Below are 15,816 nucleotides of genomic sequence, written 5' to 3' on the forward strand. Positions count from 1 at the left end.
CCAGAATATACTGTCAAAATAGGATACAGCCAAAATACACAGTAAAGTTACGATATATTTGGAGAATAGAATATCGAATTGGGTTCTAGCTGGAACATACATTCCATTTAGGATATAGCACGAATATAGAGCGAAGTTAGAATTTAGCTGGAATATACAATATCAATCTAATATATGAGTGGAATATACAATATCAAGCTAGGATATGGCTGGGACATACAATATTAATAGTATTATATAGCTGGGGCATACAATATTACTGCTATCATGTAATTGTTGCGTATATGCAAGATATAGTATGAGTTTTAAAATTTTCGCCCTGTGTGAGCAGGATTCAAACCCACCACCACTCACCTGAAGAACAGAGCCCTGTTGAGCGCCATGTTGTGAAGGTGAATCAGCGCCGTTCTATTTTTATACCATGTTTTGGACAACAGCTGATTATACACCGGAAGCTGCGACACGACATCATTGCGCATGAGCAGCTCCTGACTGGCCTTAGACCGACAGTTGCGGGCGTTGACGGAGTGAACGAGGGCGTCTACCTGGTCCAGCCTGTCTGGCTTCATCCAGTCAAATACGCCCCTGCTGTCTGAAGTCTGCACGGTTAGGGCGACCGTCATTAGCAGCAAAGGGACACACGATGTGTGCATGATCAAACTATTTGAACTCAGACAATATACAGGCCGACCGTACAACGTTGTATTTGAAATGTAAAAGTTAAACTTGAATAGGAATTAACTCACTATCTTGTAGAAATGCAATACATTAAGTGTTAAACTTGAAAAAAAGTTTTATTATTTTTATATATGTGTATATGTTACGGTCAAAGCCCGAAGTGCGGCCAAAGCCCGCATTGGCCGGCTAATGTGCGCATTGGCCGACTCTCTTGGCCAAAGCCCGAAGAACTTAGCAATGAGAACCTATTTCGTACATTGGCCGGCAAATGCGCGCACTGGCCTGGACGTCCTGGCCAAAGTCCGAAGACCTTTAACTTGACAGCATATTTTCTACATTGACCGGCCAATGCACGCACTGGCCGGGGCGTGATGGCCAAAGTCCGAAAATTTTTAAATTGACAAATTATTTCATACATTGGTCAGCCAATGCCCGCACTGGCGGGGATGTCCTATTTTAACTAAGTTGTGATCTCGTTTTCATTATTCTGAGTAACGTATTCTTTTTATTGCATTCAATATGCAATGCGACATGGACCAAAAGGACCGTGAGACCAAATAAATAATCCAAATCCTAATGGAAGAGAATTTGTGAATCAAGTTATTTCTGAACTAAATAACATGTGGCTGAACTTAAACTAGTTCACGGAAATCCAAGACATAGCCAAAACCAAGGTTCAGTAGAACGTGCCAACCAAGATGTTCAAAACATGATGATGACATGGATGCAGACAAATGAATCAGCTCATTGGGCTGAAAATTTAAATTCATACAATTTATAAAAAACGTTCTTTTAGATGCAAAACAAAAGTGAGACTTACCACTTCAACTCTACAAAGAGAGGCTCTCAATAATTTAGTTACTGAGGAAGATCTTGAAAACATTGAACAAGAAATGGAGGTTGCCATAAATGCAACGGCATCCTCGGCTAACACATCAGATACAAATTTTATAAACAAGCTGAAGTGGAGATAATGTTCGCATCTGTATACCAGAAGTAGACAGGGGTCGCGGTGATCCCCGAAGCGTCATTGCAGTTGTCATGAGCGTCGAGGGCGCTTTCTACAAGATTGGAACGGAACTTGGTGTTCTAAAACAACTATATGCTAGAAGTGAGTTTTCAATTCTTCACGAAAAACTGCTCTCATTGTCGTTCGTTGGAACTGAGGAAAAATCATTTCGAACCATCGCATCTTCACAATCACTGACCGGCGGCCAAGGCTACATTTGCTGCTATTGCACAACCAAGTGCACAACAAATCGCTGCAAGTGTAAAAATAACAAGCTACAATGTAATTCTAAATGACATAAAAGTTCAAGTTACTGTAACAATTGATAATATTGATTGATTGAGACTATAGTACAATAAAAAAATTTGAATGTTTCTGTCTTTACTTTAATTAATAATCAATAAAGACTAAATTTCATGATCCTTACGGCATAAAAAAAAAACAGAGTCTGCTCATGATATTCTAATTCGGACTTTGGCAGGTCGTTCCTAGCCAGATGATCTTCTAATTAAGTCCGCGGACTGGCCGGCCAAAAGCCGAAATCAAGAGCTATTTCACCATGGCCAGTCCGCGGATTGGCCGGCCAAAGGCCGAAATCAAGCAAAGTTTCGGACTTTGACCGGTCAATGGGAGGCGATATTGGCCAATCCGCGCATTGGCCGACTTCGGGCTTTGACCGTAACATATACATATATAAAGTTTTAATATAAAATTCCGTACACGTATCTGCGAATTTTGATTTGAGCAATCATAATAAACTATTATGTTAAAATAGTATGAGCAGTTTAAAATGTAATTTTTTTAATTATTGTTATAAAGTAATTCGAAATATATGACGTCGACCAGATATAATAGTGAAACATTATTGGAAGAAATTGAAATCTAAAATCACATTCCGATTATCATCAATAGAAAAAAGTCACACATTTGAAAAAGGTATTATATTTTTCACTTTAATGCGTATCTTATTTAGATAACCTTTACTTAGATTTTTTAAAATACAATTTCATAAAGTTTATCTATAGATTAAATCGTATTAGCGTATGGGATGATTATTCACCATTGAAATTTCCGATTTGGGTTTTACAAACGTAAAACGGTAAATGCTCTGAATATTTTCATCTAAATATGTATTACCAATACAAAGTGGAACTTAATTTTTCAATAAAAATAAAATAAAAATCTGTGTTAAATCAATTTGTTCCACCTTTATTACTGAGGATCGATTTTAACGAGTTTTTTTTTCGTTTACTCAGTGTTACATTTTAAAGCTATTCTTAAAAATAAAATCTTAATAACAAAATAGTAAGCAAAAACACGTGATTCGAATACGTGTATGTTGTTGCTGCTTTTAACTTTCAAATAAACATTTTTTTAAATCTATGAAATAGATATTTTTTTAAAAATAAAGCCTGTGATTGATAAAATCAAGACTATTGTTATGTAACCAAGTGCCAAGCTTTTGTTTATATTCACGAAAAATGAGTTTTACTGCAAGGTTAAAACTCTCTTAATTTATTTTAGAACCAAACCACAATACTAAACGTTTATCTATTTTTTTTAAGACTGATGCAGAGAAAACGATAAAACAATTTTGCATTTATAATTAACATGGCTAAACCGGCACATTTAAAAACATGTAACTTCTTCATTAAATAATACATTAATCCTCGTTATTTTACAGGTCATGCGCTACAACTGGAAGACGAATGTATTCATGAACACTAATGTAAAACGAATATATTCCGGAACACTGTGGTGTAACCCCAGCATCAAACACAACATGGTGACCTATGTCTACCGATTTTACGCATCCAGAATGCAGTCTTCAACTGAGCTGATATTACCGCACGCTAACATTGGTAATATCCCACAGGTGAGGGATTGGGGGTGGGGGTATGGAGGGGGGGGGGGGGGCTAACATAGATAATATCCCACATATGAGGAGTGTATGACAACGCTGGGATTAAGTGCTGGGGTCGGAAGGGGGTGGGGGGCATGCAAGGGCTCATATTCTATTACAAACAAGGACATAATTTATACTGTAAAAATAAGGTGTTTATGTCCGTATTTTTATAAGTTTGCAAACGCTTAGCTGCATCGATGTTTGATGTGTTTATGTCTGCATGTTTATTTATTTTCTCCCATTGAAACAGTGCTTTACACAATTTAGTAACGTTTATACAATTTTTTTATGCTGTATGTATGTATGTATGTATATATATATATATATATATATATATATATATATATATATATATATATATATATATATATATATATATATATATATATATATATATATATATATATATATATATATATATATATATATATATATATATATATATATATATATATATATATATATATATATATAATATTATTATATTATTATATTATTATATTATTATATTATTATATTATTATATTATTATATTATTATATTATTATATTATTATATTATTATATTATTATATTATTATATTATTATATTATTATATTATTATATTATTATATTATTATATTATTATATTATTATATTATTATATTATTATATTATTATATTATTATATTATTATATTATTATATTATTATATTATTATATTATTATATTATTATATTATTATATTATTATATTATTATATTATTATATTCTTATATTATTATATTATTATATTATTATATTATTATATTATTATATTATTATATTATTATATTATTATATTATTATATTATTATATTATTATATTATTATATTATTATATTATTATATTATTATATTATTATATTATTATATTATTATATTATTATATTATTATATTATTATATTATTATATTATTATATTATTATATTATTATATTATTATATTATTATATTATTATATTATACGAGCCGGCCCGCGGCATAACATACGCCGCTATTTAGTTGTTTCTAATTTTCAATAATTCATAATTTGTGAATTCGACAGTACCAACGCTGACACTGAAAATATTTCTTTAAAACACTATAAGTAGCTCGTTAAGGACCATAACCCCCCCCCCACTTCCTCCCCCCCCCCTCCCACTCCCTACGTTTAAAATCGTTGGCTCTGCTTGTAAACATTTAGAGTGAACACAGCTCACTAAAACCATGTAGGGGTGGGGAGGTAGGGAGAGCGTTTGCAGCTTGTTTTCTAACGGCTCGAAGGGGAGAATTATATATATAGATTAAATTATATATATATATATATATATATATATATATATATATATATATATATATATATATATATATATATATATATATATATATATATATATATATATATATATATATATATATATATATAAAGCAAAGTGGTCGGGTGCCCGACAGGGCACTTCCCGGCGCCGCAGGCGCGTCAAATTTGGCACGATGGTGCCTTGGGGCAATAGAACACGAGAGAATTTATAACCCACTTCAGCAAAGTGGGACAAATAAATATCTGCCACCAAAGAGTAGAAGAGGTTAAAAATCAAACTGAAGTTAAAGAAAAACTACAGAAAGTCTCTCCCCCCTCCTCCACTGGAATGGTAGCTCGAATTAGCAAGAAGGAGCTCGGAGAAGCAATGAAGCTCCTCAAACTTAGGCAAGCTCCAGGCCCTGACAAAATCTCAAATGATATGCTCATGCACTTGGGCCCCAATGCTAAGAAAAAACTGCTCCAAATATTTAATGCAAGCTGGAAATCTGGGAAAATCCCAAATATTTGGAAAAAAGCAATCATGATACCTGTTCTAAAAATAGGAAAACCCAGGAACAAAGTCGATAGCTATCGCCCAATAAGTTTAACAAGCTGCGTTTGTAAACTGATGGAAAGAGTAGTAAACAACAGACTGACCTGGTTTCTAGAATCGAACAATCTACTAGCAGACGAACAGGCAGGCTTCAGGAAGTGCAGATCTACTGAAGACCAAATCACCTTCATTTCTCAGGAAATAGAAGATGGCTTTCAAGAAAAAAAACCAACCTCAATAGTGTGGGTCGACTTTGAAAATGCCTTTGACAAGGTTTGGGAGCAAGGCTTAATTCTAAAGCTAATAAACCATCAAGTATCTCATAACATGCTAAACTGGATAAAAGGTTACCTAAGCAACCGAAAAGCATCAGTCTCCATGCAAGGAAAAAGAAGTCACACAGTAACTATAAAAAATGGAGTCCCTCAAGGAGGAGTCTTGTCTCCTACTCTCTTCCTCATTTATATAAATGACTTAAATGAAAACATCCCAAGGAGAGTAAAAAGAAGCATGTTTGCAGACGACCTTTCACTAATCAGCACAGAGGAATATATTGGTACCTCAAAATTTCGTCTTCAAGAAACACTTGACAAGCTCGGCAAATGGACCAAAAACTGGGGCTTATCCATCAATACCAAGAAAACAACTTATTCAATCTTCACCTTATCAACTAAACATCAAAAAATGAAACTTACCCTAGAAAACCAAGAGCTAGAAAAAAATGACCACCCCAAATACCTAGGAGTCACTTTTGACACTCGACTTACCTGGAGAAAACAAATAGAAAACACACAAAGTAATGGGATCAAAAGACTTAATCTAATGAGGAAACTGGCAGGAACAGACTGGGGAGCAAATCACCACATCCTGAAAAAAACCTACACCAGCTATGTGAGACCTACGTTAGAATATGGTGCTTCGGCTTGGGGCTCAGCAGCAAAAACAAATATTAGCAAAATTGACAAAGTTCAGAACATTGGTTTGAGAATAATGACAGGAGCCATGAAAACAACACCCATAAATGCTATGGAGGAAATAGCCGCTCTTAGCTCAATAGAAGAAAGAAGAGAATCAAAAATCCTCACTCATTACACAAAGCTAGAGGCACTGGAAAACCATAACCTAAAACAAAAACTCCAGAAACCCAGTCCATCAACCAGACTACAAAGAACAAGTTTCATCAAAGAAGCAAAGAATCTGAAAAAGAAATATGAAATCGAAAATATCATTCCTGAAGCAATAAAAACTCAAAACCTCTCCCCGCCTTGGATCTCCCACTGTCACTTAACCATTATTGACTCAATAGACACCATAGGAAAAAAATCTGACTATGATCTAGAAGAACTTAAGAAAATAACAAATAAACACATTAAGGATCAGTACCCCAGCAATACCTGGATTAGAGTTTTCACAGATGGCTCAGCTGAAGATGCCACAAAAAACGGCGGGGCTGGCATCCTTATTGAATGGCCAAGCGGAAAAAGCCTGGAAAAGGCAATAGCCACAGGCAGCCTATCCGACAATTTTAGGGCAGAAAAAGAAGCTTTAGAACACGCAGCAAACCTCCTGTCAGAACACCCTGAATCACCGAATAGTCAGATTGTATTTCTTACAGATGCCAAATCAGTCCTGCAATCCCTACAAAATCCGGAGTCCTATATTCAAACACTCATGACAGCACTAGAGAGGCTAAAAAATACCTGCAGCAGAATTGTGCTGCATTGGATCCCGGGCCACTGCCAGATCCAGGGTAACGAGATCGCAGACCAGCTGGCAAAAATTGGGGGAAAGAAACCACAACCGGAAATTTCGCTACACCCAAAAGAAATAAAAAGAATAATTAAACACAAACAAACGCAAATGTGGTCTGTCACACACCCTCACTACATTAAAGACGACGGCTATTACAATTTAACACGAAAACAACAATACATAATCTTTCGACTTAAAACAGGCCACAACAGACTAAATCAACACATGCACAAAAAACTGAAGGTTGGGTGTAGCGAAATGTGTCCTTGTGGCAAGGCCCCGGAAAACACGGAGCACGTACTCCAGGATTATACTCTGTATAGCCAGGCAAGAGGCAGACACTGGCCCCAGCCCACCCCACTCAGGGAAAAATTATATGGGACACCTGACAAACTGGAAACCACAGTCCGGTTTGTCCATGAAGTTGGACTTGTTGTCTAATTCCTCCAACATATACAAAAATTAAGAACGAAGAAGAAGAAGAAGAAGAACACGAGGGCCGGTGACGGTTGGTCGAAAAATATACGGAGAGGGGGTCAAAACTGACCTCGACTGACCGGCGCCTTATATGGGCTATATTACGAAAAAAAATTTCCTCCGACGACCCCCCTTGAAATTTTGTGAGGTGGTAGGAGAACGCCTAGGGGTGTCACAAAAAACTCGGCATATCTCGGAAAAATCGGGAAGTGGGTCAAAACTGACCAGTCGTATTTCCCTATATAATCTTTGTATTTTATGGGAAAAACAGAGGGTCATTTCAAAACGGATTTTAGGGCACTTATCCTCTTTACATCTCGCTAATTTTCGGCATGTTTATAGGTAAATGGCTTGGCCGTACGGCTGACCTGTCAGTTTCACTCAAAGCCCTCGACGAGGGCTAAAAAGTGACCGCGAGTGAAATTCTCTTTATATGAGCTCTATTACGGAAAAAAATTTCCTCCGACGACCCCCCTTGATATTTTGTGAGGTGGTAGGAGAACGCCTTGGGGTGTCAAAAAAAAACTCGGCATATCTCGGAAAAATCGGGAAGTGGGTCAAAACTGACCAGTTGTATTTCCCTATATAATCTTTGTATTTTATTGGAAAAACAGAGGGTCATTTCAACGCAGGCTTTATGGTACTTAAACTCAGTATATCTGGCTAAATTTTTGCATACTCTTAGGTCAATGACTTGACCTTTAGGAAAAACTGTCGGTTTCACTCAAAGCCCTCGACGAGGGCTAAAAAGTGACCGCGAGTGAAATTCTCTTTATATGAGCTCTATTACGAAAAAAAATTTCCTCCGACGACCCCCCTTGAAATTTTGTGAGGTGGTAGGAGAACGCCTTGGGGTGTCACAAAAAACTCGCCATGTCCGGGAAAAATCGGGAAATGGGTCAAAACTGACCAGTCGCATTTCCCTATATAATCTTTGTATTTTATGGGAAAAACAGAGGGTCATTTCAACGCAGGCTTTAGGGTACTTAAACTCAGTATATCTGGCTAAATTTTTGCATACTCTTAGGTCAATGGCTTAACCTTTAGGGAAAACTGTCGGTTTCACTCAAAGCCCTCGACGAGGGCTAAAAAGTGACCGCGAGTGAAATTCTCTTTATATGAGCTCTATTACGAAAAAAAATTTTCTCCGACGACCCCCCTTGAAATTTTGTGAGGTGGTAGGAGAACGCCTTGGGGTGTCACAAAAAACTCGCCATGTCCGGGAAAAATCGGGAAATGGGTCAAAACTGACCAGTCGCATTTCCCTATATAATCTTTGTATTTTATGGGAAAAACAGAGGGTCATTTCAACGCAGGCTTTAGGGTACTTAAACTCAGTATATCTGGCTAAATTTTTGCATACTCTTAGGTCAATGGCTTGACCTTTAGGGAAAACTGTCGGTTTCACTCAAAGCCCTCGACGAGGGCTAAAAAGTGACCGCGAGTGAAATTCTCTTTATATGAGCTCTATTACGAAAAAAAATTTCCTCCGACGACCCCCCTTGATATTTTGTGAGGTGGTAGGAGAACGCCTTGGGGTGTCACAAAAAACTCGGCATATCTGGGAAAACTTCGTAAAGCGGTCAAAACTGACCAGTTGTATTTCCCTATATAATCTTTGTATTTTATTGGAAAAATAGAGGGTCATTTCAACGCAGGCTTTAGGGTACTTAAACTCAGTATATCTGGCTAAATTTTTGCATACTCTTAGGTCAATGGCTTGACCTTTAGGGAAAACTGTCGGTTTCACTCAAAGCCCTCGACGAGGGCTAAAATGTGACTGCGAGTGAAATTCTCTTTATATGAGCTCTATTACGAAAAAAAATTTCCTCCGACGACCCCCCTTGATATTTTGTGAGGTGGTAGGAGAACGCCTTGGGGTGTCACAAAAAACTCGGCATATCTGGGAAAACTTCGTAAAGGGGTCAAAACTGACCAGTCGTATTTCCCTATATAATCTTTGTATTTTATGGAAAAAACAGGGTAATTTCAACACAATTTTTACGCTCCTTAACCTCTGTACATCATGCTAATGTTTTGCATACACTTCTATAGATGACTAGGCCGTATGGAAAAACTGTTGGTCAGACTCAAAGCCCTCGACCAGTGCTAAAAGATGACCGCGAGTGAAATTCTTCTTATATGAGATATATATAAATAATTTGACGATCGATCCCGTTAATATTATTTGAGGTCGTAGACCGACCCTGGAGGGTAACAAAAAAACTTTAATCCCGTCGGAAAAAGCTATTGTAGTCGTTAAATATGTTTATATATCGTATTTTCTTATATAAGCATAGTAACTGTTTGTTTAAAAAAAAAGTAAACACAGAGATACGTCATTCGGTTAATTTCCAAGGGAGGTAACCTTTTTAAATAATTATTTTTCAAATAATTGTATACTATTTTAAACAGAAACAGAAAACGACAAAGTATAGCATTTGTGTTAGATAAAAATAAGTTATTAATTAAGCTACGTATCATAATTAAATAAAAAATTAATTTTAAAAGTCAATGTAATATAAATTATGAGATATACTGTTCATGGAACCTCTGTAGTTCTATTTCCATCTTAGTTATAAATTGCGTACTTTCGAACATTTTCTCTAAAAGCTGATGTTAAAGAGCATAGGCATACAACATCTTCTCTAAAATTAGCATTACTGTTTACATTTAAGCACTCCACGCCTCATCCATCACCTAATAATTACTATTCAAATTATCAAATAATTTTGAAAACCTAAGCGAAGCTAGGCAGTATGCCTAGTATATATATATATATATATATATATATATATATATATATATATATATATATATATATATATATATATATATATATATATATATAATAATTACACGAACACAAAAACTAAACACTGTAAAAACAAAAAAAAATTGGACAAATATTGTATGATTGTTTTAAAAGCTATCTTAACTCTCAGGCACACAATCCGACAACCCGCCATTTTTCTTGCTGGCGTCTCGGGGCTCCCCATCTTGTGAAATACGTCACGACTATCGGGGTTCCGGTCATGTGAGCTGAGCATGACACGTCAACAAATTAGATTTGTTTCCGAGTCATTTGACACCAGGTCTTTCTCTCGACTAGGGTAAATACTGGGGGGATGTAGCTTGCTATTGTGTCTAATTAGCGTCGTCCAGATTTTGGTTAATTACCGTCTAGGCAACGTGTTTGTAGTTGTCGTATATCAAAGTTATATTTTGAGAATCCTTGTTGTACTCTTCGTCGCATCATTCGTATATCATTGTTGCATCTTTGTTGAATCTGTGTTACATAATTGTTGCATCTTTGTTGAATCTTTGTTAAAACAATGTCAAGGTGCTATATTAACAAATTGCACTTGATTTTATTAGAAGACAATACATTTAATAGTGGGCCTATACTGTTACTACCTATAGTGACGTAATGAAAATAGACTATTGCAATCAGCGTCGTGAGTCATCTAATAGAGTTTGATAGACCTTAACTGACTTACAGCAGTTAAAGAATCCCGATGGGGCCCTAAGTAAATAATATCAGTGGGCCCCCAGTGGTAAAGAATCCTGGTGGGCCCCAAGTAAATAAGCCCGGTGGGCCCCTAAGTAAATAATCCAAGTGGGCCCTCAAGTTAACAATCCCAGTGGGCCCCAAGTTAACAATCCCAGTGGGCTCCCAAGTTAACAATCCCAGTGGGCCCCCAAGTTAACAATCCCAGTGGGCCCCCAAGTTAACAATCCCAGTGGGCCCCCAAGTTAACAATCACAGTGGGCCCCCAGGAAAAAATAAGTTCAATTTTCACTCAGGAACGGAGCTATAGAAAGCCTATTAGTGCACTGACTTTTAAAACTAACTTGTCGCGTGAAGCTCCACCAACCTTGTTATGATTATGAGGCTTGAATGGGGAAAATACACTTTGAGTATTCAAATCTTGGAATGGGGGCTCTTTTAAAATTTCCCGAGCCCCTTGGAAACACCCAGTCCATACAAAAAACTGGCTTGTACAACGCCCCTGATTGCAAACAGCGTTAACTCAACTAGATGTAGGACACGTTTAAAAACCTATTTCAAACAGCGTTAACTCAACTAGATGTAGGACACGTTTAAAAACCTATTTCAAACAGCGTTAACTCAACTAGATGTAGGACACGTTTAAAAACCTATTTATAACAACGCTACTCAATCCTCTTAATCTGTGTCGATTTGCTGCTCTAAACACACGAGTAAGACGCCGCATCCGATTGGTGCTCGCCATCACGTGATGCTGGGGACAACCCATTTACCGCACGTGACGTAGACGACACACGAGCCAGCTTACCGTCGACGTACGCTCGCATGGCGTCGCTTCGTTCAACGTTCTTCTCGTGACCTAAAAGTATCCTGAAGTTTTACTGGGATAAGTTTTTTATCCCAAGGGTAAGTCTATATCGGGGGAATAAATCCGTGAGATCTATAACGTGATTGGGGCGTGATCGATCGGTTGAATGAGTCTTTGGTACAACTAGTTGTTGGTGTTTATTTCTGTCATACATCGTTCCACCCTTTGTTACAGAAGCTAACCTTTAAACTTTGAATGTGTGTCCATTGATGCGTGAGTGGCCCATTCACAGCTGAGTGAATCCGTGCGATCAAGACCATCATTTGTTTATTTGAGCTAAGTAAACAAACGATAACCACAAAAATAGCCTTAACGAATTCTAAACGTGTTATTTCTCTTTTATTTGAGAAATTATTTTTAACTTGAAAACGAAAATAAGAACAACGATGTCCATTGGCGTACCTTGTATGTGACCAAGTGATAAACTATGTGATTATTAATCTAAATGGTATGACGGTTGGATTTATTTCTTATAAGGTACATTCCTAGAGCCAGAAAGACTTCGAGACTGACCACGCAATTCTTTCTCTTTCTGAGCTAAATAGAAACCTATTAGAGGAATTCCAACTACGACCGCCAAATAATAAATTATTATCTAGAAATTTTATTTTTTTCGAACAAACAACCTGTTTTAACATTAACTGTACGCAACACTAACATATACCACAAGACAAAATTTAAAACAAAACTGCAATACAGTGTTTATTATACACAACAGTGCCTTATGGAGGCAAAAAACCACACCAATAGGGAAACTGACGATTTATGCTTTCATATAATGTCTATAAAATAGCAAACATAAAATTCGATGCGGAAAAAAAAGTTTAAGCACATAAAAATAAATATAACATAAATACAAAAAAATGTGCATGAATTAAAAAAAATGACTAAAATTAGTAGATCTATCCCTCTAAAATTGAATAAAATAGTTTCCTTTAAGTCCGCTTTATGTCTGATTTTCGTTTTACCAAAATTTAATCATTTCCTGATATCATTAAACTGGACAACACAACCCACCGTCTTCATTAGGTCTATTGTGATCGTTATCCGTTTGTTTACATTAGCCTAGGTAAACACAAGTGGACTCGGCGGCGTGTTCACCCACCCGTGACGAGGATACACAAACAATCATTTACACCTATTCAAGGGACGCAACTTTGTCTCACCTGTCCCACCTGACGTGACACCTGTAGCCCGCCCATCATTGAAAAGTTATGTAAACACAAGGAGGAGATAACGAGGGTATTGTCCGAAAGTATGAGATGGAGGGGGCGGGGGAGGGGGAGGGGAGGGAGGTTGCAACACTTGCTATATAAACTACACTGGACAGAGTCCGGTCATTTCATTTTCGAGATATTCGTTGATGAGATTGCCCGGTTTATTCCAAAACTACACGTCAAAATGTCTGCTACCTTCGATTTGTACCACGGTTTCGGTCTGATCAAGATCAAAACCCTGAAACACACCAGAAGCCAAGTCTACCTGGCCTGTCACGAAAGCAACCACTTTGTCAAGAAGGTGCTGAAGGTCTACGAGAACGACCCGGAGTCTTTGGAGATCTTCAAGACGGAGCTCTCCCTACTACAGAGGCTCCAGCATCCCAACATCATCCCCATCGAGTGCGCCATGAAACTTCCCGCCCACAGCGTCATCGTCTTGCCGTTCTGCGAGTGGGGCGCCCTGACCAACGTGGTGGGCAGGATCGACCTCAGCCACTTCGACCACTACTTCCTGCAGCTGTGCAGCGCCATCAAGTACCTGCACGGCCAGGGCATCGCCCACAGGGACATCAAGCTGGACAACATCCTGCTGGACGCCTACCAGCGCGTCTACATCACGGACTTTGATCTGTCCTGCGCTGTCGAGCCTGACAACCCCATAGTCCACAAAAAGAAGGGGACCTATCCATACATGGCGCCTGAAATGTTGGCTAAACCTAAGGGATCTTATGATGGATTTAAGGTACGACTTTTTATATTCTTTTAAGCATTCTATATCGAATTACTTTAATTTCTATTTATATAAATAATTATTTTCTCTAACGTAGAAAACAAGTAAGAGCGTGTACACATAGGGCATTATATCAGTTCCTAACGTAGCTATAGTAGGCGTTAAGTATTAAGGTAACACACACAACATTAAGCCCTAAACAAGCTCCTAACGTAGCTATAGCAGGCATTACACACAACACTAAGTCCTACACTAACTCCCAACTTCACTATCGTAAACAACACGTTAAACTTAGGATACTTGTATATAGTCCGTAAACCATCTCACAACTTTGCTATTGTAGAAACAAATTGTTAACAATAGCTTATATAACATTTGAATTTATCTTTTAAACCATCTGTCGTCTCTCTCTCCTCCAGATCGACATGTTCGCCTTTGGTGTCGTCAACTACGCCATCTTGTTTCAACAAGTCATCACCGAGCCCGAGGACTACCTAGAGGTCACCCGGACCTTCCCCTGGCCCGACCCCATGCTGGCACACAAGGGGATCCTGGAGAAATTGCTGCAGCCCGACCCTGAAGCCAGGTGGGGCATTCTGGCATTGATAGAAAGTCTGAGTGCTGCCCCTTCAATGGCTGAAAGGGCCAAGTTTCTGTAACTGTTTTTGTTTCTAGAAATCTCTGTTTTTCTTACGCATGCTGTCTTTATTTTATAACAATTTTTTTTTTTGTGTTAAATTACTAAATTACTAACGCAAATTTAATGTATTTTAACTCGTTAAAAATAACAAAATACTAATTTTGGCACCTAATCTCTTACTTTATAATTACAGATTCCACCGTCTTTAGGACAGACATTTCACCATACATTTCTCTTGTCTTAGCACTAAATCTGTTTTAGACAGTTTAATTATTAACTGCTTTGTGAACACTTTCTTGTTACTACTCTTCTTTCTTTTGCAAAGCTCTTGTCTAAATTATTAACCAGCGTAAAAAAAGTTACACCGGCTCGCTGCTACACTATCATTTTTTTTTTCTTAATTAACTAATTTTCTCCAATCTTTCTATACTTTATTTACTACTTTTAAATTATCTAATTTATCCTTCGCTTAATATTAAGAGAAAAATAAATTCTTTAAATTTTATTTTAGGTCAATTGGCTACGATCTTTCATTAATTTTTAAAGGTTTACAGTCAGAGCTGTATTGTCTACAGTATTCTTTAGTTGCCGTCTATGTAGAGTTTCTGCTCAAAACATCGATGCTCACATAATGTGTCTGTAATATTTCTTCGTTGTTTACTTCTATATTGTACGCATCTTTTCTTCTGACCATGTCAGTTACTGCTGTTTGTTTTTCGAGTACCTGGGACACAACTTTTACAAAACAACAACTTGCTTTTTAACAATGTACTTTTTTTTTTTAAATGTAAGTTTACTTGCAACATGTTCATTCTCGGTCAACATTTAATAAACGTTAGCACTTAACTTACGAACACCCAGTAAACTAACACTCTAACTCACCAACACAGTAATTCATTAGCACACTTTTGGACACACTTACTTACACACTTACCAACATAGCAACACACAACACCAGCTAACACATTTAACTAACTCACTAACACTCTGAGCAACAAACTCACTAACAAACTAACCAACACACTAACCCACTAACACATTAACACACTACTAACCAACCCACTACCCAATGGCCTTGGTCCCGGTTGACCAACCATCTTTAATCAGGCCACATGGTTGCCTACCATGTGACGGTCCCAAGCCCGTGTAAACTGAGAGGGGAGAGGGTTCGA

General features: G+C 37.2%; 1 protein-coding gene across 1 annotated transcript; it reads left to right on the forward strand.

Annotated features, from left to right (window-relative positions):
* Positions 1–13,455: 13,455 nt before the first annotated feature.
* Positions 13,456–14,663, forward strand: LOC131932799 (uncharacterized). Its single transcript, XM_059289712.1, has 2 exons — positions 13,456–14,016; positions 14,424–14,663. Exons 1-2 carry the CDS (start codon positions 13,456–13,458, stop codon positions 14,661–14,663), a joined length of 801 nt encoding a protein of 266 aa, XP_059145695.1.
* Positions 14,664–15,816: the final 1,153 nt, after the last annotated feature.

This window comes from Physella acuta, unplaced genomic scaffold (assembly GCF_028476545.2).
Source record: "Physella acuta isolate Inbredline_101_S28 unplaced genomic scaffold, ASM2847654v3 ptg002285l, whole genome shotgun sequence".
NCBI classification, from domain to species: Eukaryota; Metazoa; Mollusca; class Gastropoda; family Physidae; genus Physella; species Physella acuta.